The 26658-nt window shown below is 36.1% G+C and overlaps 2 protein-coding genes across 2 annotated transcripts in view; one reads left to right on the forward strand and one right to left on the reverse strand.

Annotated features, from left to right (window-relative positions):
• The window catches only part of LOC149562586 (hydroxyacylglutathione hydrolase 2, mitochondrial-like), a 111439-nt gene that overhangs the window by 69088 nt on the left and 15693 nt on the right, over positions 1-26658 (reverse strand). The window contains exon 2 of the mRNA XM_089826066.1: positions 14538-14729. Within this exon, the coding sequence (XP_089682192.1) occupies positions 14538-14729 (192 nt within the window). The remainder of the gene's footprint in view (positions 1-14537; positions 14730-26658) is intronic.
• LOC149562587 (uncharacterized) lies at positions 17898-25990 on the forward strand. The gene is made up of 4 exons (XM_089824185.1): positions 17898-18493; positions 18639-18937; positions 19095-19492; positions 25865-25990. The coding sequence occupies exons 1-4, from the start codon at positions 18393-18395 to the stop codon at positions 25988-25990; spliced, it is 924 nt and encodes a 307-aa protein (XP_089680311.1). The 5' UTR covers positions 17898-18392.

Raw genomic sequence — 26658 nt, forward strand, 5'->3', positions numbered from 1 at the left:
AGTAGCAAATTGCAGCAAATAATGTGATCAAATTGGTATACTTCGGCACCAATTTGTCAAACCCAGTATGCAGAATTAATTCTGAGACTCAGAACACAATTCATTGTGTATTTCAACAGCTCAAAGTGCCCACAAAATGGAGGAATCAATCCTCTTCTTCAGCCAATGTTGAAACCCTCATGAAATCGTCATTAAAATGCAAATGATAAAAGATGAATAAATCAAAGCTAGAGGCTTTCTTTTGTAACAATTGAAGCCAAAATCTTCTTCAACACACCACCCACCAATAGCTTCTTCCATACTCTTCACTTAAATGCAAACTTTGCTTTTGGTTACATATTTGAATTAGTAATAATATAAAATGATAATTATTTACTCCAAAACTTTAATTGATGCCTTGGCATAGGCTTCCATGAATTAATTAAATAAATGGCCCCTTCCAATGATGATTCAACTCTCAACTTAAGTGATATTATAAAGTTAAATTATAACTTTATAATAATCCATTTAATGTTTTAATCATAGTTACGGGACTCGAACTCACCTCTAACTCAGAAAGTCAAAATCCGACTCGAACTCGGCGACCGGTCTCCGCAAGGACTCGAAAAGTTGAAAAATCCATGAAATTCAAAGATCTCTAAGGATTTTAAGATTTTTTCATTCATCTTTTAGTCAATTAACATCAAATAACAATAATTGAGATAAATAAAAGCTACTTAATAAATATACACAATTTTGCATAGATCACATAAGTATAAAAGCAAATTTTTGAAGGAAAAAACTAAATAACACAATATAAAGTAATAAACATAGTGTCACTGCAATGTCAAATGTCTACAATATTCATGGATTATGAAATCCATGGTATCAAAAGTTCAAAACATATATCAAAATAACAACTAGAGTGTAGAACAATAGAAGACTAAGGCTCATAGTAGCCTATGCTCTCCTACGAGTACGCCTAAGATAAGTCATGGAAGACTATAAAGCCATCCTCTCTCCCTTTGTATGAGGCTAAACCTCATCTTCATCCTCATGCTCATCCTTATCGTCACCCTCACCCACATAATCTTCATCATCAAACTCGGATCCATCACTCCTAGCCTCAGGGTCTTGCACTTTGTCTCCTCGTGCTCTAGCCTCCTCGACTGCCATTGCTACTGCCTCAGCCTCTTGATCCACCTGATCAACCCACTCCACATCTTCATCACTGAAGACAAGATCAGCAATCTCTATGTTCCACTCTACATTTGGATCAACATTCTCTAATACAATCAGTGATGTATCAGTGCCCAAGATCTGTCTATAGCGAAGGCGAAAGTTGTAGTGAACAAAGACAAAATCATTCAATTTTTGCACTGCCAACCTATTGTGCTTCTTCGAGTGCATATGCTCAAATAGACTCCAATTATGTTCACATCCTAATGCACTAGATGGTTGGCTCAAGATGCGAATCGCAATCCTCTATAAATTTGGCACCTTAATGCCAAACATCTCCCACCATGCATCTGAAACGAGAAAATTTTAAATCACTTCAATAACTTTGACTTTATCAAATTAAAATGGTAATAGAATTAGAAATTGGGATGTAGAATAATAGATTTTACCAGGCATCAATTATGTCCTATTTTTCTTGCACAACTCGCATGCAAATAAGTCCCCTTGGGCTTTCTTAAACAGCTCAATCTCACAAACTACAATAGTTCCAACTCTTGAAGCAGGTGACATTCTTTCTACAACATCATAGAGGCCACTCCACACCTCATCATCAACCTTGAAATATGGGTTGAATTGATATGTTAGATTAAGGAAGTAGGTCGTTGCATGTATAGGCCTGTAAAGTAGATTGTGCCAACGTCTATCAATAACATCCCATATAGTCCCATACCTATCTTGATTCCCTGCAAAAAAAGAGTGAATGGCCTCCTTCACCCTATTCGTGCCCTCATAAATATAGCCCATTGAGGGCTTCTCTCCATTAGCAATTCATAGGAGAACAACAAGCGGCTTAATGAACTACAATCATTATGAAAGTTGAAAGAGAAACAATCAGCTTTAAATTTTTTCTTTAAAAAATGAACAATAATTTATAACATAATTTCATAAACAAAAAAGTTGACATGAGGACAAAAAGGAAAATTACCTTCACAATATCAGCGATCAGTGTCCAAAAGGAAGGAGAACAACAAGCGGCTTAATGAACTACAATCATTATGAAAGTTGAAAGAGAAACAATCAGCTTTAAGTTTTTTCTTTAAAAAATGAACAATAATTTATAACATAATTTCATAAACAAAAAAGTTGACATGAGGACAAAAAGGAAAATTACCTTCACAATATCAGCGATCAGTGTCCAAAAGGAAGCCTCATCAAGAATGCGATCAGTTATAACTTATATCAGTCCCTGCAGTGGTCTTTGCATATTATGATGCAATCCACTCCTCACTTACAAACATGCATCTCAAACCTCCCTTTGAATCAAGCAAAGATTGCAATGTGAGAAAATTGGTTGCAAATTTAGTGACCCCTGGACGAAACAACTCCTTTTGTTCAGTGTATTTCCTCATGAGGCTAAGGGCCCATGTATGATCATATATGAATTTGCATACACTCCTTCCTTGCTCTATAGTTATTTTGACCCAAGGGAGTTTACCAAGATCCTCTAATATGAGGTCAATGTAGTGAGCAGCACAAGGGGTCCAAAATAAATGAGAGTGTCTCTCCATAAGAAGCTTTCCTATAACAACATAATTTGTTGCATTATCTGTAACTATTTGCACCACATTCTCCTCACCCACGTCCTTTATCCCTTCATCCATTACCTCACAAAGATATTCAACATTCTTTGTTTTTCCTGAGGCATCAATTGATTTCAAAAAAACTGAGGCACCTGAAGAAAAAGAAACAAATTAGTATAATGGTCAATGATCAATCATAAATTCATAATTTATAAACGTAATCACTTAAGTACAAGTTCTACTACTAAATTTTTAATGTCTACAATTACTTGATGAGGAGACAAGAAAGTTAAGGAGTGTTCTACTCCTATCAATCCAACCATTGGTCATGATGGTGTACCCTTTTGTCTTCCACACCTCATGCTGCTCCTTGATTGCACCTTCTACATCAGCCACCCTTTGGGTCAAAATAGGGCCTCCTAGCTCGTCAACACTAGGGGCTTTGAACCCTAGACCACAAATAGTAACAGCATCGATTGCAATTTGCCAATAAGGGGACCTAAAACAAATTAAATAAAATTTAAAGTTAAACAAATTAATATATTATATTATTACTATTAAATTTGAAAACAAATTTAAATAACAAAATAAGCATATTATTATCTCTTAAAACTTGAAAGCAAGAGAAGTAAAACTTAAATTTAAATTTAAATAAATAAGTATCTTGCTGCATTGAATGAAATGTTGTTGTAGATGAAGAAGTCTCCAAGTGCCAACTTTGCATTATCGTGCTTCTCCTTGTCCCAACCCATGCTCTCAAGCGATGGTTGTGCACCTGGAGCCGTGCATGGAACAAAGATGGAATCAAGTGTCAATCTTTGCTTATGAATGTGAGGCTCAATGGTCACACTCGTAGAAGTAGTACCAGTAGTAGGTGGAGGAGGAGATAATGGAGAGCCAAAACTAGAAGATCCCCGTTGAGCTAGTCGTGCCATTTCTCCTTGTTGCTTCTTTTTCAATTCTTTTTTCTCCAATTTTCCCTCTAGAAGAGCTTGCATGTCTTGCATAACATCCTAGGGTACTTTTTGCATCTTTTAGCACCACGCCTAGGCATATGTGCTAGGTGATACTTCAATCTATTTATGCCTCCCCCATTATGTATTACACCGCAATGCCAACATGTAACAACTTCCTTTTTGTGGCCTGGGATGGCATGTTTCCAAGCCCTATCCCTTGCTATTGCAGCTGGGTCTACATCAGGATTACATGCAACCCTAGTTCCACTTCCATAAGGCTCACCCTGAGGCATGATGTCAATGTGTTTGCTACTGCAATATGAATATATTATAAATAGAATAAAGTTAGCATCAAACAAGATTTTTAAACTTTAAGGCCTTCTTACTTATCAAGTTTGTCATCGAGATAAATTAGAATAAATCTAAATAGTAGATACTAGAATCAATGGACAGAGCCAATTGCTCTAAGATCCAAGCACCTAGGACTCACCGGTTGTATAGCCATGGAAAAGGTGAAGAGGTGAGATGGAATCTACAATGACATAAAAACAAAAGTCAGACATGATACAATAATCTAAAATAATTTTATTTAATAGCTCATGCTTGTCCATATTATTGTTCCCCTATTGTTAAGTTGAGCGGTAGTGATCGGGTCAATGAACCCATTAGAAAAACCTTGGCCAAGGTCGTTTAAAGGCATGTTTGCCATTTATGACCACTTGATGTCAATGGAGCCAGTTATTCAGATATGTTCGTCCATAACTATGTGGACATTCTAAACACCAAAATGTTTAGGTGGTTGGACTAAAAGTATCCCAAGCCCAATCCCGAGGTAAGGAGCCCCTTTCTAATTCAATAGATTGTGTGGGGGTAAGTATGGTCCAAGGTTGGGAGGTTATGCCTAAGTCAATGCTTCTCCTCTTACCAAAAGCCGAGGCTTGCACAACCAACTAAAGACTCACCGGATATTTCTTGTATGTTCTTCTTTTTCATTTTAAGCCTTTACTTTACTTATATGTATGGAAAGATTGTAAATCATTATTCCAATTATTACAGTTGATCATTGAAACAGTTAAATTCAGTTAATCGTTATTATAGTTATTACAGTTGATCATTGTTACAGTTATTTTTAGTTAATCATTATTATAGTTATTATAGTTGATCTCTGTTTTAGTTGATCATTAATATAGTTATTTCAGTTGGGCTTGGTTATTTCAGTTAATCATTGTTACCTGGATATTTTAGTCGGTGAGTTAATTAAATTAATTCCGAAGCGAGAGAGGTTAACTTCCACCCATACTAAAAATCCTCTCTACGTACTTTTCTCTCTCCACGTACTTTTCTCTCTCTACGTACTAAAACTTTTTGCCCTAATCCTAACCTGTACCTTGTCAAGATTCCTAACTCTAACCAAAACTTTCATTGGGAGAATAACTATCATATTCAAAGATCTAAACAAGAACCAAAGTGTATACATTCGGAAAAAGACTATGCTTGAACCACGAGGAAGATGGTGCATTTAATATGCCAAATAGATATCATCTTGTGGAGTTTATTGACAGCTCTAAATAAGTTATGAATCTGTCTTTGCGTTTATGGTGGGAGTGTTTGAAAAGCTTTTTCAAACTTAGTAAATGGTGAGAGAATTCGTGTATGGGAGTCAAAGCTATGCACATGAGGAGTTTGGCATAATGTGTTAGGAATAGGAAAATAAAGGGGAGTGTGTGAACCATTTGACCGAATACCTTGAGAAAGATCATCTAATGTAAAGAGTTGCTGGAAGCATACAAAGGAATGAACGGTAGGCCAAAGGAGGAGTCCATAATCTATTGACTAAGTGCCCGAGCTCCCCAACTTGTGGCTATGAGCTTTGATTCAGCAACCTCAAAGATTTCAATTTGCAATATCATTGTACATTCACTGTGAAATATTTCACAAGATAAGTCAAGTGGCTTCTAGTGTAACCTGAGAGTATCTTGCTCCAATCCTCCATTTGCCAGATCCCCCATAGTAGCCTTTGAAGCATTAGTGCAGTTTTAGTTATCAAGTTGAAGAAGTGAAGAAAAATAATGGGTGTGGATCGAGACTGAATTCCATATGGTTGACAAAATGCAAGTCATGATGTCTGATACTTGAAAGACGACAGGGAGTTAACCATTTGACTGATTACCTCAGAGAAACGTTCAACCTGAGAACAACACCACGTCCTCTAATCAAAGGTATCATTTTGTCATTATCTAATTATGACAATCTGGCTTTAGCGACACTTGGCATGAGCTGCAAGTGGCAAATAGTGGAGATTCTCGATTCATTTTTTAAATCCTTTTCACATCTTCTTCTAGAACTCAGCATGAATCCTCCCAATGCTGAATTTGGATAGTTCAAAGCCCCTTTTCTCTTTCATGGCAAGAGTATGCCTATTGATAGAAAACCCAAATATGAAAGCCTCAAAACTGCATGTTGAATTTTGATCACGTGTTCATTAGATAAAGAAAGGCGTCGTTAATCTATCAAGGAAATATGTCATTAGTGAGAAACATAGATATTCAGTCTTTACAAAGAAGATGGTGCCTCTATTCATCGTGGAGGTATGGAATAAGACAAACAAGTCACAAAAACTATTTGACAGAATGTTGTAATATTCAATCCGTTCAAAGAAAAAGACAAGGTGTTTGAATGATTTGGAAACTCTACCCATCATTTCCCCAACTCGCAGCCTTGGTAGGAGTTTGGAAAAGGTTGTGGTTGTTTGACAGGAATGTAGGGAAGTGTTCGAGAGTGTGCCCACCATGTCCAATAGAAAGAATCACCTTCACCAAATTTATGGAGCAGTTTGAAACCTTTGCATTACACGGAGATCAACTCATACATATCATTCTTCCCTTTTGATGAATGTCAAAGGAGCATCCTCTTTGGAGCAATGTGTTGGTTCCCAAAACCGTAGATTAGAAATCCAAGAGCCTATCACTTCTCCAATAGGACTTCCCAATCAGTTCTGGCCAACGAACGGGAATACTTCTTGATTCCCTTGCACTTCAGGTTCCACTACACCCAGGCGGGTAAACCTTCACCTCAAATGCTAATTGTCTGGTTCAAGGCTTTTCTATAGCAAATTTAAACTTCTAGAGTTCTACGGCTGGCAAAGTCCTCGAACTCAATTAAAATGAAAACTGGATGTTGGATAATGGTTGAAAGTTTTGTATAATTGAATTATAATTAATTTGATGCTTGTAGAAAGGAAATTATAGATTTTCTTACTTCAATAATAAAAAGACTAGTGCCTCTGCTCATCTGGGCAATAGAATCAACTTCAATGAATTTTCACATAAAACTTTATAAAGTTCTTATGCACTTATACTGCCAACAATTAAATAATCAAGATGCGATAGACCAAATATTACGCAATCTTAAATTAGTCCAAATTGAATTTTAACTCCTCTGGCAAGGAGACAAACTACACACAGATACGGAAACAATTTAATATTTCACACTACCTGTGATGATCGAATTTAAATGCCAAATGACCTTGTCCACTTATCTAATATTTAAATTGTATACAGAATTCCAAAAAATAATTACAAAGGACGATTCATCTGCAGTTTAAATCTCAACGCTTTTAATAATAAACAAAAAGCATTTTATTTTATTATTAAAATAAAATAATAGAATTTATGTTACAAAGTCATAATGAGCCCCTTATTCCTCCATACAAAATAATATAAATAAAATGCTTTCTCCTAAAAGAATATGTGGATGTTCGGATCTGTTTCGAATGTGTCTTCAATTTGGATATCCTTTTATATCTTATAACTTAAAAGGATATGACTTTTCGTTTTGAACGAGTGTGTGTCTCCACCTTAACAAATTAGCATATAATTAAATGCGACTCTAACACCCTTTTCTAATAAAACTCACACACAACTTCAATTAATTTCCAACATAATCGGGCCATTATTCTTTGTGGTAACTCTTTGTAATAACCCCAGTAGGTTATAACTTCTTCAATCACAAAAAAACCTTATACTTCAGTTGTTTGACATTTCGTCAAACACTTTGCAAGCAAGGGTCATCTGACTGATATAACTTTTCAGATTGTTGCAGTGATTCTTGTTTGGATTTGCCTCAAAGAGAATGCTTACAAAAAGATTCCAGATTGTCTAAAAAATGACCTAATATGAATGTGCAACTAATTTTGGCAATATTCAATACATATATGTGACTTAAACTACTTGCAAAATGCAGCTACAGCAATTAGTAATTATGACAAATACTTTGGATGCAACCTAGGATGGCATTAATGCACTTACAACCAAGTGGCATTAATATAAACACTTAGTATGCAAAATTATAACATTATTTATGCCAAAAAGAGAACTTACAGCCAATTGATATTTTGTCAAACAATTGGAATGCAAACTAATAAGCTGATCATCAACTCTAGAGTTGCAATATAGATAGTCAAAAAATTACAACGCTCTTTCAATTGCAAAATCCTAGCCTTCCTTGATACCAATAATGCCAATTGGCAAACAAAGACAAGTACAATGTAAAATAATGAAGTGCTGAAGCTATATTTTTTACTCAGCTGAAAACCTACATTTCTCAGAAAATATGCCAAATGAGAAGTGAAGAACCTGATTGTGGATGGCTGTAATATTTTCCTTCAATGCTGCCCCTTTTGCTTTGCTTTTTTCCGATCTGCTTTTACCACTTGCTTTTTCCGGATTTGCTTTTTCGTTTTTGCTTTTTCGAACTGCTTTTTCGGATTGCTTTTTTCGGAGCTGCTTTTTCAGCCTTTTTTTTCGAACTGCTTTTCCGGCCTGCTTTTTTCGAACTGCTTTTTCGGCCTGCTTTTTTCGAACTGCTTTTTTCGGCCTGCTTTTTGTACTCAAATATTTTTTCTCAATGTAGCACAAATAGAAGACTGAAGTATCTTCCTCCCAGCTGCAATAATTCAAGTGATATTTCACACCCTCAAAATTGCGTACCAATTGAGAGTTTTCGTTCTCAATGGCCAATTGTGACTATTGCAGAAACCCTAGGCTCCACAATGCACATCAACAAACATCAACATCAACAACAACAAATCTGGATGATTAGAATGAAACTCGGGGTGCCTATTTATTCTTTTTCTCCACTTTCTCCAGAAACTTCTCGAGCATTATTTTATTTTATCTATTAGTGACTTTATAAAATATTTTATAATTCAAGTCACTTTATTAAATTAATTAAATATAAAGTTACCTTTTCATATTTATTTATTTGATAACTTTATAAATAATTAACTTAATACCACTTATTTATTTAATTAAAATAATTAATTAGTCATCCTCATAAAATATTCATTATTTTGGACAACCTAATTAATTAAATTAATTAAATCAAATTGCCTCCAAAAATGGGGACATGACACTCTTTGTAAAGATATTATCCCGATATATTCATTCGATGGCATTATTTTTTATAGATGTATTCACGGGAAACTCCATATAATAATCTGGGAAATATTTCAATTTTATGTGAGGTCACCGCAAAATATTTTACTCCAACGCGTAAAAAATCTTCCTCTTCTCAACTTGGGATGAAATTGCCGTCTCCTTCATGGTTCATGAATGATTGCTTTGTCTTTCTATGGTCTCTCCCTGTCTTTATCTGTGTGAAGAAGCCCCTCCGTAGTTGACAGCAAACCATATGAATGGGTATCCAACGCATATTCAACACTAAACAATAGTCAATTTTGATGGTTGTTACTTTCTAAGTATTGCTGGAAACATCATCTATTGGATTCCTCTTCTTGAGCACACATATTTTCTGATTCATTTTGATTCAAAAATCCTGTCCACCCTAGATACTGGTTGCTCCTGCCATGTATGACTTCATGGTTTTATTTGCTTCACAAACTGATGACACCTAGTAATATCTTTTAAACTGATCGATGTTCCTCTCAGATTTTATTATTCAAACCATTACACATATTTATTGATATCTTTATGCAATTCGTTTTCTGAAGACACGTCATCAATGACACTTAGACGGCCATGTGATAGATTAACCTGAATCATATAATACTCTTTCTGCCTTTGTCTTACATCAATCCTTATCATCGACCATGTGGCTTCTTATATAGTTTTGTTCCCTTAAGACCGACGATGCCTTTGGTTATTTACCACTTGTTGAGTGTATTTGTTTTTATAAGTGTCGTCTAAATCACATGAACAATATGCATCCTTCAATCGAACTACCCAGGCTTTCGTGGTTTTTTAAATGCATGAGTTACATGTCTTTTATCGGGTATTATTAGTCCAACATTGCTGAAGATGCCCATACAAACGTTGCACTGCCTTTATTCACACTCCAAGAATGTGTAGAGTTACACCTCTAGTACTCATTTCTATTCCTTCCTACTCAAATTTGAAAAAGGTGAATGTATTTATTCTACCTCAAGGTGTGGACTGGCTTCAACCTTCTTTAACAAGCATATTAAAGACTTTAATACATCAAACTTTCACCACTGGAGAAGAATACGCCCTACATCAAAAATAGGGCTCATTTTGACTTATTGCAAATGCCTCATTATGTAATATCCTTTTTTTATACCTGGGTTGAATGCATAGCTTTTCTATGATTATGCATTTCCAGATATTGGTAGATGTCATTGGATCCCTACTCTTTAAATGCCTATAATTGGTAGTTATGTTAATATCCGTTTCTATGCTATTGACCATTATACTTACTACCATTACAACGTTCAAATAGGTAGGATACAAAGCCACATTAAATAAGTGAAGGAAGTGAAATAAACAAGTGTAGGATTTAATGGGAAAAAGTACTAAAGGCTTGGCTAGGATCTAGTGAAAAGATATGAGATGCTTTTATGAATTTAGGATCATCTAACATTTTTGTCAAATGGAGGCAAAAGAATTTTGAGCTCCATCACAATGAATGGGTTGATAGAGAAATGTGTGCATTGATTGTCTGTCAAAATGTTTCAACTCTCAGCATATGGCATGATAATCTCCAATGATGAATTTTAGCTCGATGGGAATAACCTTTTGCACACAGTTTGTTCTACATAATGGCCATTAATGTCCCATCAGCATGCCTCGTCCATCGCATGAGAAAAATGTAGATATGACTATGCGCATGAACTGCTTGACATAATGTTCCATACATCTCTCACCCACAACATCATAATCTTTAAGGGACTATGAGAGTGTTTGAATGCCAACACTATAAGAAGAATAGTGCACATGATCTATTTCACACAATGCTCGTCCATTCGAAGAATATGTTCATCATTGTTTCATCACGCAGATGAAAGCTTCAAGACATTCGATGATGGGGTTTGAAGTCTCTAGAGAATATACGAAGGTAACCCATACCTACTTCCAACTAGTGTGTAGATGAAATCTATAAGGTTGAGCAATTAATATTATGACGATATCAGTCTTGACACCCAGGATGCTGGAAAAGGGAACTCATGGCACAAATCTCATTGAACTTTCAAATCTTCAAGTGGTGAAATGATAAGCAAATGAATATCGATGGAGCTAAATAGTATTGATAAATTTTTAAGAACCTCTTGTGAATGTAGCAGGCAGGTGTAAAGTTTAATCTCATATGCACAATTTGATGCTTCGCGATGAGGAATATATATGGAAGTGATGAAGGCCCAGGTCAGTGGAATCGGTAAGATTGCAAACTGTCAAAAGAATCCAAAATTGTTGAAGAACATGTGTGCTATGGTGAAAAGTGACATGTCATTTATTGTAACCAAAGTTAGGATGTTGTGTTTCAACTTCGTAAAAGGTTGGAATTGGTTATGAAATGCATCCCCAATGTCCAAATCCTAACTTGTTGAGTAGTTGCGAACCCGAGAAGGAAGTTATGCCTGAATAGATTATAAATTCACGAATCTCAATGTAATAGGGGACTTTTTGGACTTGGAGAAAGGGGAACACTTATGTTTTGATAACAAGGCAATTTTTGGAAAGTGTGTACAATTGTTGTTTTTGTAATCAGTCATTTCTTATGTTCTTGGTGCTAAGAAATAAAAGAAAGTATATTTTGCATTTTCTTTTCTACTGAATCTAAATTGTTGAAGTGTTGATTCATCAGTCTGAATATTTTCATAGTATGGTGTAAATATTCACGAATCACTGAATTAGCATTGTGTAGATGATAACTCTCAAGCGTAGTTCTTGTTTGTTTTCATTAGCAGTCTACATCAATTTTATGGAAACATTGAAGTCGTGTGGTGCATTCGTCATCAGTAGTTTCCTTTCTATATTCTAAGTTGTAATTGTCTTTATTTGAAAAATCAAAAATTTATCTTACAAGGGAGCTGCCCCTCTCAAACGCAGAGGAAGATTGTAATATGGTAATGATCAGTTTCAATCTCTCCAACAACTATTGGCACAATTGTCACTGTTCACAAGGCAAACAGGGTTTGTTTCAAAAGTAGCTATCATAGTGGCAAATCCGTTTACCAACAATCATTGATAATTAAAAGCAGTTAATGTCCCATGAAAAGGAAATCAGCTTATTTGTTCAATACTTTGTTGAGGAAAACTCCTTATCGATCGTCTTTATTTTGTTATGAAAATCCGTTTGTTACACTATTGCCATTACATAAAGTGCTCGTGAGGTTGAAAATCCACGGGTTGAAACAGCAGGCTTCTTTTGACCCATTATTTGTTTGAGGCTCTTGATCATAACAGCAATCTCACCTCTAAACTCAACTCCAGCCAATTTCATGGGTAGGCCTATTTTCTTCTATTTTGACCAATGCTTGACAATTTTCTTTTGACATCCTGCATCATCCACTTGAAGTGATTCCTCATATGAAGGTGCAGAAATAGATAATGTGTGGAAATAGCTAACTTGGTATCATTTAATTTGAGGCTGCATAAAATCATGATTCTAAGACTTCTCCACTAATTGCAAACAACCCCACTTGAGCAAGGGCACAAACCATCAATTCTTTTTGGCACTTTACTTTCTACTTTGACTTTCTCTTCAGAGTTTAGCACCATTAAGGAAACATGACATAAGTTACTTTCCCACACCTTAAAGTATTCATGAACAAAGACTATTGAGTGTGGACACCTCCAACGAAAGAACTGAATATTGCAACTTGTAAATGTAAAAAATTTAAGGAAAACCCCTTTATGGATGCTTTATGCTGTTGATTATGACAATTGTTACATTCTTTGACTTGAGTTTTGGAACTTTCAGGAGGAAAATAGCAAAGTTTGGTGTATAGATGCCTTTATATCTCTTCAGAAATGACGTCTTGCAGCTACTGTATCTGCTGATGTGATCTTGCAAATTATTTTTTGCTGCTAGCAAGGCGATTTTACCTAATGTAGCTATTACAGATGAACAAATTTTGGTGTTTGTTAACTGCCCACCTACTGAAAAGAGTGGAATTCTGCTACTCTGTGAAAAATACAAAGCAAATATTTATTTAAAACAATGCCTTTACAAAATCACTTTCCCCTTAGCTAGGCACACTTCAAACAAGTTAATATGAGAATTTTTTTATGTACAGGAATGCACTTTGAATCACACATAGGCCTATCTATTAGATGAAAAAAAACTAGACTTGGCAAAATTATTTGCGTCCACATGCTTCTACAGTACCATGCATGCCTATGGTCTTACTTGGCATTATCACTTATTTCCCCTTTAGATGCACTTTCGTATAGGTATGGAAATTTTAACTACTTTTCATTGGCACACATTTTATTTTGGACATGCATCTAATCCCTTCTCTGCTTTTGAGATTCCAAGCCCCATTAAATTAGTAACAATGATCTTTATAGAGGCACATTCCTACTCTTTTCATGTATGGTTATACATGGTGTTTGAGTTCTCCTCTACATCCACCTTGTATCAATGTACCTAATCTTTCAGGTGTGCACCAATACTAAGGCAAAAACAAAACTCTAAAAACTTTATTTCTGTATTTTGTTAAAAAAAGAAAACAACCATCCTTTGTATGGGTGTGTACTCAAGCTGAAAGGTGCAACACTATGTTGCTTTTTAAATTTTCAAATAGGATGTGTCACTGAAGTGCGCATGTATCCTAAAACATGTGTCTAAGAACTATAGTCCCTTAATGTTATAAACAACTGCTTTGTACAAGTGCATTGAAGCTCTGAGGCATACACTCAAATATTAACTTCACACATTTAAACATTGCAGAACCTTTGCTGAGGTGTGTATGTTAAGTGCATCTAAATACTCACTTACTCTGACTTCGAAAATCCCTATTATCAATAAGCAACTTACTACTGAAATGCAATTTTGGAAATTTTAATTCATGGAAATGTGTTAATTATCAAAGCGCTCAAATTTCCCAATCCTGTGATGGTTAGAAAAGGACAAAAGACATAAAAAGCAATGCAAAGCAAATAAGACCTAAAGCATCTCTTCGTGAGAAAACGACAAGGTCCATTTTTTCAAAGCTTGACAAAATATAAATGTCTTGTATGGTTACAACACAGAGATAATCCTCTCCTCCAAAAAGTACATGTCTAGGCAAAGCAATCAATGCAAAAAGCAAGAGTGACAAAGTAATTGAGACAAGTATGTCATTGATCAGATATTAAATCACGCGTGCCTACAATGACCAAGTATATAGCTTTTTTCACTCATAGGAAACTCAATCTAAAACTCTGGGAAAATCAAACAAAAATTGATATCCTAAACTTGATTCCAATTCCAATGAAATAACGTTTAAAAAATATTGAAGAATTCCTTTCATTGTGACTTGTGACTGCATTTTTAAATAAGAAAATCACTCTTAATTCTAATGGGAAGGTAAAAATGTTTGTACCAACTCAATTTGTAAGGAAGATGTCACAATAGACGTCCTAGAGTGTAAATGTCTCCTTCCACTCAGATGCAAATTACTATATTCCTTATGTCTTCTAAGAATATGAAGTGAGGAAGTTCCCATGTTGCATAGATGCTTTTTCACATTTGGTACATTTCCACCTTTATGCCAAAGAGAAAATGCTCCAACCACCTGCAATAATGTAAAAGAATATCAATCTGAAGCCAAAACCTTTAATAGTCTAATTCTTAACCATTACATGTTGGAAAAAGGAAATAGGAATCAATTAACGGGGGAAAAAATTTGACCTAGAGAACATTCTTTTTTTGTTATATTCGCAAGGACATGCAATACCTTTTAGGATGCCTTCCAATTAACATATCATAAAACAATTTCTTACAAAATATTTTACTGATTTAAATCTTAAATAGAAATCATACCATAACTGAAGTATGTTTAACTCTATAAATAAAACGCGAATCAAGACACTTCTCAAAAATAAGAAAAAACTGAAAAAACTTCCAAAATTCCAGCATTGATGATATTTAAAAAATTAAGCTATAAAGAGAAACAACCTCAACTACCTGTTGAATAACATGAATCGTTTTCTGCAAATGTACTAATATTGACAATGTGATTGATGATTTCTAAATGCAAAATTGAAGACTCATAATTATGAGAGAAGAGACATTTCTCTATGGCTAATCATCATTAGTTAATATATTAATTATATAAATAACCATATGTATAACTCATCTTTAAGCATATATGTAATATTAATATGTTAACCATATATGTAATATATTATTATGTCATTATCTTATTATATAATAATATATAATGTATAATATATATAATATATAATATATATTATATATATATAAGATATTTATCTGAAAGATGATTTACCATCAACAAGGTATCTCATGATAAAATCAATCCGATAGAAGCTACAACCTTAACACTCCCTTTTAGCTAGGGAGGATTCATAGAACACATTATGCTCTCAAGAATAAGAAGAGATATCATCTCGGTATGATATTCAATTCACTATGACAGTCATATCAAAAAGGAATCAACGGAGAAACTCTTCGCAACAAAAATCAAAATATCTGGCGAAGATGGAAGGAAAGCAAAAACAGAACTTTCAAAATATTGAGCCCTTAATAAAAGAGAGGATACAGGTTAAACCGGTATTAAACACAGCAAGAACCGATAATAATTGCAACCTCGTAATTTGTAAACTTGATAAAATTTCTACCGTAAACAGCATACCATTAGGGCAGAAACAAGAGCAAATCATCCTAGGAAAAGGAACTAGGGTTTTCGAACAAAATCGAAAACCTATATGCCACCACATAAAAGAGAGAATGCAAATTCGGATAATACAAAGATGACTATAGTATACATAAAGAAGTATCTGAAACAAAGGGAATGAAGATGATTTCGCCGACAGATAAGGTAAGGGAAACTAATTATAATTTCTCTGATATACTAATCATTAGTGATAGGTACACAGAAGAAAAATGGAAAGAATGTGCAGAGCTTGGAAATAATGTCTGCTAGAGCGTACCAAACAAATACCTATCAAAACTATCAAAGAAATTGGAAAAGCTATGCAAACAACATGTAAGTATTAGCTTCCCCTCAAAGTCATCAATTTATCTACACTATAAAAATAGCAAAATTAGGAATAAAATAGTCTCCATATCAAATTGCTATTACAAAGGACATGCAGTTAAATTTCAAAAATGGGAAACTAATTGGAATGAGGAAAAAGAGCACTTAATACCAACCTAGTATGAATGCAGTAATATTCCAGTAGAAATCAAACATTTATATACTTTAATCAAAATAGGCAAATCAATTGGGAAACTCATAGGGATAGATTTAGAGTATGACAAAACAAGTAAAGTTAAATTCTTAATAGAAATGGATAAAGATCAAAAGATAGAGAAGAAAAAAAGATTATAACAAACAGATCCATTTATGAGCTTGATTTTGAAAAATGTGAAGGAGAAATTACTGACATTATTAAACCAAACCTGAAGATAGAACATAATATTTCAAATATAGAGGAATCTTTTAGAAACATTAAAATAAAGGAAAAAGAACGAAACATCAAGGTAATCAATAAGGTCAAGCAAAAGCAGGGAGAAAAATCAGAAGGGAAAGTATAGAATAGAATATACAAAAATCAAGCACACAAATGAAAAAGCAAAAATCTAAGACAACAAGAAAGCGCAGAAATAGTAGAAGAGAGAAATAAAGGAATAGACAAGGAAATGATCATATTAGCAGCTTTGAAAGAATGCAAAACTTGTCTCAAAGAAAATGTCATGATGCACGAAACAGAAAAAAGCATTAAAGAATGGCATAAAATGAATCATGAGATTAAGCTATTACAAGCAAATATAGAAGATCAGACCATGTTGGGGGAACAATATCACCAGGAACATGAGACAAGAGAACAATATACAAAATTGGATAAAGAAAGGGAACATAACAATACAAAGACAAAAATCAACAGGGATGGCAGTAGAGCAAACCATAGTTGGAAAACTCGCCAAGTACTCGACAAGTTTTTAGCTCAGCGAGTTTTTCACCAGTTAACTCGCCGATTCAAAAACTCGACGGACTGGTAAAAACTCGCCGAGTAATCGCGAAAAACTTGGCGAGTTTTTAAAAAAAACTCGCGATTTTCTGGTGAGATTTTCACCCGCGGCCTGTGACGGATTAAAGCAGCAGTGAATGTGTTTTTTTCTCATTTTTTCTTGTATTTGGATTGTTTAGAGCCTTGAGGAGTGAAGAGAAGAAGGTTTGGAGGCATTCTTGGCTGATTGCAAGTGATTCAAGGCAGATTTGAGTGGATTGTAGAGGATTCTAACCGATTTTAGAAGACAAATTTCTTTCCAGGTATGTTCATCTTATCATAGTTTGAAAACTTTTTATAGTTTTATGACAAATGTTCTTTTGTTTTTGTTGTTGTTAACTTGTTTGTAAATGTTTTCAAATCATTTAAAAACATTTTGAATCATTTTGATTTGAAACCCTAGCTTCTAAGGATATGGTTGAAGTTTGTTGTTTGCTAAGGATATGGTTGAAGTTTGAAGTTTGAAACTTTGAATCATTTGAAACCCTAGCTTCTAAGTTCTAACTTTGTTTATTTATTTTTCTATATATTTATGTGTAGGGCAGCGGTCAACCATTAAAAAAATGACAAACCCGCAAGAAGAGTGGCCACAAACACCATGCCCATCTGGATATATAGGCACTCGGCCTAAAAATGCAAGAGATAAGGCATGGCGTTATGTCTATGAAGCTCCAAATCCAAATGATATTGGGAAGGTGATATGCATTCCCTGTGAGAGAATTATTTCTGGAGGCATAAACCGCCTCAAATACCACCTTGTAGGCATAAAGAAACATGACTCAAATCCTTGTCTCAAGGTAACTGATGAAGAAAAAAGATTCATCCATGCCCTACTTGCAGCTGCTGAAGAGAAAAAATTGAATAGGGAGAGGGCAAAATTAGCTATGAGAGCAGCCATAGCTGAATCAGAAGGAGCTCCTTTTGATATGCAAGAGGAAGAAGAAGCACTTGAGAACATACCAGGATCTCTTCGTGGCCCACGGATCCGCAAACAAAATTTCTCATTTACCGGTTCCACTTCTTCTACATCTCCTACTTCTTCATCATCACCATCCGGATCCCCATCAGGGATAGGTGGTTATTTTGTGCCCAGGAACACACCTGGAGCACAGCCATCATTAGAGGGCACTGCATGATTTAAGGAGGTGCATGAGCAAATTGATATTGCAGCAGCTGATTTTTTGTTTTTCAACAATATCTCAATGAATACCGCTGATAGTCCCTATTGGGTCAATATGGTGAATGCAATGACAATATCAGGCAAAGGGTACAAGCCGCCTAATCGCAAGGATATGAGTGGAAGGTTAGTATTTTACTATTTAGTAATTGTAAATAATTGTGATTCACTTTAGTTCATTGTTATATTTTAAATCTTAATTGTTATAACTTATTTTCTAATTTTTTACTAACACTTACACTTTATTTAATATTACGCCTTAATTTTGTAGGTTGCTTGACAAAGCGGTTGGTAGGGCAACATTGTTGATAGAAGACCAAAAGAAAGAGTGGAAGAAGTATGGCTGCACCATTTTATCTGATGGGTGGACAGATGGAAGAAGTAGAACCATTATTAACTTCTTGATTGCTTGCAAAGATGATGTGGTGTTTTGGAAATCTGTCGATGCCTCCAACAAAGTGAAAAATGCAGCCACATTGGCTTTAATGTTGGAGAATGTTGTCATGGAGGTGGGAATAGAGAATGTGGTGCAAATAATCACAAATAATGCAGCAGCATATGTGGCAGCAGGTAGATTTAATTTTTTTATATTTGAATCAATATGAATCATGAATGTAATGCTATGGAATCTGGATAATGGTATTATTCAATTTAGACTTGATGTAATTTGTAAATACTAAATATAGAAAGTTTGTTATTGATTATTGATTTTTTGCTAATCTTTTAGGTAGAATCCTCCAAGAGAGGCATCCCACACTTTTTTGGTCACCTTGTGCAGCACACGTCCTTGACCTTCTTTTGGAGGACATAGGAAAACTTGATTGGGTGAGTCCAATTGTGGAAGATGCTAGGCGAGTCACGAAATATATCTATAATCACCCATGGGTTCTCAGTTTGATGAGAAAAGCCACTAAAGGCAAAGATTTGATGAGACCTGCTATGACAAGGTTTGCAACGGTCTTCTTGACATTGCAAAGTATTCTTGACCACATATTGGCTTTGAAGCAAATGTTTGTGTGTGCTGATTGGGTTGCTTCACCTTACGCAAAGAAGCCCGAAGGAGAGGCTGTGGCACGAATAGTGTTTGATGAGAGCTTTTTTGCAAAGGCTAAGGAGATTGTGGAGGTAACTTCATTATATTTTTAGTGTATTCAAGTTTCATTATCAATTCATAACTTAATATGTTATTAACTAATTTGTATTTTTCAAATTTCAAATGTAGATGTCTCTGCCCCTAGTTCTAGTCTTGTGCACATGTGATGGGCAGCAATCCCCAATGGGAGGTCTTTATGAGGCCATGGATAGGGCGAAAGAGGCTGTTAGAAGTTACTATCATGGGGATAGTCTCAAATTTGACCCCATTTGGGAAATAATTGATAGGAGGTGGAACAATATGCTCCACCAACCTATTCATGCAGCAGGCTACTTCCTCAATCCCAAATTCAGGTACTATGATAATTGATTGTCCTTGAAGTTGGGATTTTAATAAGTCTTTATTTTACTTTACTTTTTAAGGTTGTGTAGTAAGACTTGATATCATTTTCTATTTGTTTTAGGGCTGATGATTCCTACTGAGATCCTAATGGAGAGGTCATGGAAGGTCTCTCTAAATGCATTGAGAGAATGATATCAAGTGAAGAGGAGAGAGACCTTATTGTGACTGAACAAAAAATCTATGTGGAATCAAGGGGTCCTTTGTTCTCTTCTATGCTAGCAAAGAGAGCAAGATCTACTCAAGCACCAGGTAAAGCGTCAAACTTTAAAATTTTTGCTAATTGATAAGTTGTGCTTCTGATGTTTTTTTTATTGCTTTATAACTTTTTTAATTTTGTTTTGCAGATGCTTGGTGGGCAAGTTGGGGTGGCAATACCCCCAATTTAAGGAAATTTTCTCTCAGAGCCCTATCCCAACCTTGTAGCTCATCCCATTGTGAGTGCAATTGGAGCTTATTTGAGTCCATCCATACAAAGAAAAGAAACAGATTGACTCAAAAACGGCTTAATGACCTTGTTTATGTGCACTATAATCTTAAGTTGCACATAAAAAAGGCACAGCTCTTAGAACTACCTGGTCCGTTTGATCTAGATGAGATAGATCCTTATTCTGATTGGACAGCACAGGAGCCAAGTCCATTGTTTACACCAGATGAGATCGCTGATTTGGAGAGGCAGGCCATGGAGGGGGAGGCTAACGCTGATTTTTAGTTCACTATGGATGACATTGAGGATGAGGACGAGGATGATGATGATTCAGGCGAGGATCAGGCATTACCATTAGGAGGAGATGCATCCTCTTCTAGGACGCCGAGCCAGTCAGTAGGGACGTCGAGCGAGGGGGCACAGCCACAGAGTTCACAGTCACGCAGCTCACGCCCTATCCCAGTGCGGGGCACTTCTTCTAGGACTAGACCCCCTCGCTTTCCTGCTAGTGCAAGTGGAAAGAGGAAGATGTGATTGACATTGTCAAATTGTATTGATGTATTTAGACTTTTAGTATTTACTTCTAGTTTGACAGATTGAAACTATTTAGTAATTTACTATTTTGCTTCCTACCATGAGCATTCTGCATGAGAATGCAATTTTGTACGCATTATACATTTATATATATCTAAACTTCGTTTCTTTCTTTTGTATTGTCTTTAATTAACTTATTAGATGCATCTTCTCATTAAATTTTGCAAAATAAATGTATTTTTAATTAAATTTCAGCGGTTTTTTAGGTTCCCGAGTTTTTTTTTTAAATCGCCAAGTTTTTCCCGATTAAACTTTTGGGCGGCTTGGCAAGTTTTTGCATTTGGCGAGTTTTCCAACTATGGAGCAAACAAATCAAAGGAAGACAGAACAAAGGAAAACAACAACCAGGAAAATGAGGATGAAAATAACATAGTCAATAATGAAAATATGAATCAGCTAGTCAATTTGACAATGGGAAATACTAAAGAGAAAAATTTTGAAGGCAAGGAAGAAGAATACATAATTCCAGCAACAAATTCAGAACAATGGAGCAACATAAAGATCAGAAAGAAAGAAAAGAAAAAACCCTACAAATTCTGGCAGACACCATTAGATGGAAAAGATATCTTTGGTATAAAATCTCCAAAGAACACAAAAAAAGTAGAGAAAAGTTTGATTCCTATAGAAATAGAAGCCTTCTTTAAAGGACAGCAAAGAAAATATTATAGAAGATGGTAATATAGAGACGAGACAAAATGGTGAGCAACAAAAATGGGAAGAATTCGTTGTACTAGCAAGAACACCTAAGACACACGATAAGGAAAAAAAATTTTAAAAATATAGATGCAAAGGAAGAAGAAAATGAAATAGCATAACAAATAATAAGAGATTTAATAGACAAGGAAGTAGATATGGAAGAATCAAAAAAAGAAAATGAGAAGCACATAAATTGTAATGAAATAACTTGCACAATAGAAGAAATAATATGAAATATTATATAAATACTTGATAATAACTAAGAGCAATAGGCCACTTTGAAGAGGCAACCTCCAAATATCTCCAAGGAGAACACACTTCACAATATGATGTTGAAATAACACTCACAGCCTCCTATATATGCCTAATTATGCTTAGGTTGAATAGACACAACCCTACATAACACCTAGGCTTACCTACCTACCTAAATAATAATATAATAATGATAAAATGACTTAATTAAGAATTAAGATAGCTACAAGTTGACTATTTATAACCCTATATACACCAATATTAAGGGCATAGCATGCCCCCTCTCTTGAAAGAAGCACTATCCTCAATGCTAACCAAGTGTGGATTCTTTTGAATGAACTCCTCATCCTCCCATGTGGCCTTTTCAACTAGTAAGTTCTTCCATTGAATGAGATGCTGAGTCAAGGTTCTGTTCCTTAGCTTCTTCGTGCGTGTTTGAAGAATGTACTCTGGTTCCAAAATTATTCTTCCTTCTTCATCAAGTTCTGGTAGTACTGTTTGAGTAGGAATATTCTGCCCAATTACCTTCTTCAAACAAGAAACATGAAAAATTGGATGTATCTTTGTTGTTGGTGGCAACTCAAGCTTGTAGGCAACACTACCAATCTTTTGCATGATTTGGTATGGTCCATAATAGCTTGGAAACAACTTATTATTCTTTTTTTGTTCCTTCATTGAGATTTGTTTATAAGGCTGCAATCTCAAGAAGACCTAGACCTAGTCCCCAACTTCAAAATTTCTTTCACTACGATGTTGGTTTGCTTGTTGTTTCATTCGATTTTGTGTCATAGCTAAATTCTCCTCGAGTCCTAAAAGTACCTGTTGTTGATGAAGCAAGTGGTCCTCCACTGCCTAAACTCTTGGTGACACCTTTAATGATGATGTAATGGAAGGAAGATGATATCCATAAAGTGCCAAAAATGGAGACATTTTTTATGAGCTATAAAAAGAGGTATTGTACCACCATTCTGCAAGAGGTAGCTAATCTATCCATTGAGATTGTTTTTTTGAAGTGAAACAATGTAGGTATCCTTCCAAACATTTATTAGCAACCTCAGTTTGCCCATCTAATTGAGGATGGTATGAAGAACTATGAGCCAATTGAGTACCCAAACACGAGAATAAATCCAAAAGTGACTAATAAAGATAGGATCACAATCATTAACAATAACCTTAGGTGTACCGTGTAGCTTTTGGACATTCTCCAAGAAAACTTTTGTCACTATACTTGCTGTAAAAGGATGTGATAATGCAATGAAATGTGCATATTAAGTGAGGCGGTCAACCACTACCATGATGACATTATGACCTTAAGATTTGGGAAGCCGTATGATGAAGTCCATGGATACCTCTTCCCAATGTTGGCTACGAATAGATAAAGGCTGCAAGAGACCTGGTGTCTTAATTGTTTCCCCTTATTTCTTTGACAAACCAAACATTCAGCCACAAATTTTTGAACATCACCTTTTAACCCTTCCCCAAAAAAATCTTGCTTGACTCGATGATATGTCTTCAAAAATCCATAATGACCACCAATTGGGGACTCATGTAGTTCTTGAGAATCTTGTATTTAAGAGTGGAATTCTTGCAGAGATACAGGCGCTCTTTATACCAAAGAATATCCCCCTTTAAACAAAACTTATATGAACTACTAGGGTCACTTTTTATTTGCTGGATGAGATTACTTGTTGCAACATCATTTTGCCACTCTTTTTTGGCTTCTACCACCCAATTTTCTTGTAATATTGAAAGGGCACACAATAAGACTTCATCTTTTTCATCCTTCCTGGAAAGTGCATCGGCCACAATATTTTCCTTCCCTTTCTTGTATACAATTTCAAAGTCATATCCCAACATCTTAGTGACCCATTTTTGCTGCTCTTCTGACAATAGTCTTTGTTCCAAAAAATAATTTAGGCTATCATGATCGGTCTTCACCTTGAAGTGTCGACCCATTAAATAAGGCCTCCATTTTTTAACCGCATGAAGGATTGCTAGCATTTCCTTCTCGTAAATAGGTTTGAGTTGATTTTTACCTTTTAATTGACGACTCTCAAAAGCAATTGGTCAACCTTCTTGCATGAGAGCTACTCCTACCCATTTCCAGAAGCATCACATTCCACAATGAATTCCTTGGTGAAGTCTGGAGTGGTAAGCATTGGAGTTGTACACACAACCTTCTTCAATTGCTCAAATGATACATTAGCAAATTCATTCCAATGAAAAGAATCCTTCTTCAATAGAGTGGTAAGGGGTGTTGCTATACGACCATAATTCTTCACAAATCTTCTATAGTATCCTATCAATCCCAAGAAACCCCTCAACTTCTTAATAGTTTTTAGAATAGGCCATTCCATGATAGCCATAATTTTGTTAGGGTCCACCTTTACTCCATGTGAAACTATGTGTCCCAAATACTCCACCTCCTTAAGACCAAAAGCACACTTGGACAGCTTAGCATAGAGCTGATGATCTTCGAGTAATTGTAATGTTTGATCTACATGCTGCAAATGTTCTTCCCAAATCTTGCTATAAATTAATATATCATCAAAAAACACTAACACTAACTTTATCAAGAACTTATCAAAAATGGAATTCATCAAACTTTGGAATGTAGATGGTACATTGGTAAGACTGAATGGCATCACCAAAAATTCATAATGACCCTCATGAGTTCGAAATGCTGTCTTACAAATATCTTCCTCCTTAATCCAAATTTGGTGATAACCCGATCTAAGATCTAACTTGGTGAAATACATAGCTCCATTTAATTCATCTAGAAGATCATCGATGACCGGAATAGGAAACTTATCTTTAACGGTGTACTTGTTGAGCACTCTATAATCTAGACACATGCGCCAAGTTTCATCCTTCTTACGCACCATCACAATAGGTGAATAGTAAGCACTTCGGCTATGCCTGATAATTCCTGCCTCTAGCATTTCCTCAACATTTTTTTCTCTCACTTTTTTGTATGTGTGGGTACCTATAAGGCCTGATGTTTGGTGGCTAACTCCCTGGAACTAGTTGTATGGCATGGTCATGATCTCTCTTAGGAGGAAGTCCTTTAGGCATATCTCCAAGAATCACCGAGTGACGATTAATTGTTGCTTGTAAATCTGGATGAGTAAGAGAATTAGACTAAGAGAATTCCAATGAACATAGCAAGGCCACAAATCCATCTACACTGTTAGCCGACGGTCCGGCGGTGTTTCTGTATCCTGTAGCCGACGGTCCGGCAGTATTTTGTATTCTGTAGCCGACGGTCCGGCAGTGTTTCTGTATTCTGTAGCCGACGGTCCGGCGGTGTTTCTGTATTCTGTAGCCGACAATCCGGCAGTGTTTCTGTATTCTGTAGCCGACGTTGTCGGTAGATAGTTTGTAGCGGATAGAATATTTGTGGCCGACGGACTCCTTCGGGAAGGTTCGGCGGTAGTATTTATAGCCCGTCTGGGATCTTTGTAAACCATCATTCATCTACTATTGCGAATATTATGAAGCCTAATGTATGTTCTGGCATATGCGAATATAATTCTGCTGTTCGTGTTCATTGTCTGTATGCGTTCATTTTCTTTACCTGTACGGTAAACATTTGGCGCCGTTGCCTTATGAATCTGGAAGGTGGGAGGAATGAAGATTAATGCCAAATCAGCTTAACAAGGATCAAAATAAGGCGAAGGGAAAAGATGGAATCCATACTGCGCGAGAGAATTTAATTCTGACACAGCAAGCCGAACGCCGACGGAGATTTCAGAAGATTGCCGACGGACACCGGAGCGCGGAACAATTGTTGGAGGGGACTCGGCAGCAGGTGAAATTGGTGGAAGAAGCACGGGAGGAGTTCTTGAACTTGTGTTCGCCAAGGGAGGAAAACTCTGACGGAAGAGCATCAACTTGCACGGCTCGCAGTGCTGACGGAGCACGAGCATGGAGTGATCTCTTCGTCCAGAATAGACTTCTGCGGGAAACAATTTCAGAGGATCTTTCTTCTTCACCAAGGTTCGCAGCTGTCGACACCTCCGGTGCAGGAGTGCAGACCGCCGGTGTGGGAATTCAGACTACCGGTGTGGGAGTGCAGACCGCCGGTGTGGGAATTCAAACTACCGGTGTGGGAGTGCCGACCGCCGGTGTGGAAGTGCCGACCGCCGATGTGGGAGTTTAGACTGCCGGTGTGGGAGTGTCGACCGCCAATGTGGGAGTGCCGATTGCCAATATAGGAGTGCAGACCTCCAGTGTTGCGATGGCGGGATCCAAAGAGAAGCTGCCGAAATTTGAAAGTGATGGTATAGCCGACCCCATCCGACATTGTAAGACATGTGAGACGATTTGGCAGGCAAATGGAATCATAGATGCCGAAGAATGGGCCAGGCAATTTTCGGCAACCCTACAAGGTGTCGCGATTGATTGGTTTTCGGATATGGATCCGCAGAAGGTGGATACCTGGGATAAGATTAAAAAGGAGTTCTTGGCGGAATTTAAACTCCTGCGGGATGATAATGAAATCGTAGCGAAAATTTTCAGTACCAAGCAAGGGAAGCACGAAACTATCCGTGTCTACGCCAGGAGATTAAAAGACTTAATAAACAAAATGGAAAGCAAGCCAGCAGACGGATTGCAGAAAAGATGGTTTGTGGACGGCCTACGATCGAAATTGCGGAGGAAAATGAAAATTATCCCACCGTCATCATATGTGGATGCATATAACAGAGCACTGGACCTTGAAAGTGAACAGAAGACAAAGAAGAAGAAAACTAGCTCCTCTGATTCTGATAACGACGAGCCTGCCAGACATGATAGCAGCGATGACAAAGGCAGCAACACGAAGGTTCG

The sequence above is a fragment of the Cupressus sempervirens genome, chromosome 4, assembly GCF_028749045.1.
Source record: "Cupressus sempervirens isolate cs-2001-9-10 chromosome 4, ASM2874904v1, whole genome shotgun sequence".
Taxonomy (NCBI): Eukaryota; Viridiplantae; Streptophyta; class Pinopsida; order Cupressales; family Cupressaceae; genus Cupressus; species Cupressus sempervirens.

Excerpts from the sequence above, each read along its gene's own strand:
- LOC149562587 (XM_089824185.1), top strand. The coding sequence starts at position 18,393 with ATGAATACCGCTGATAGTCCCTATTGGGTCAATATGGTGAATGCAATG. Across the intron at positions 18,494-18,638 it reads CGCAAGGATATGAGTGGAAG|GTTGCTTGACAAAGCGGTTG; the intron begins GTTAGTATTTTA and ends TTAATTTTGTAG. Across the intron at positions 19,493-25,864 it reads AGGCTAAGGAGATTGTGGAG|ACCGCCGGTGTGGGAATTCA; the intron begins GTAACTTCATTA and ends GCAGGAGTGCAG.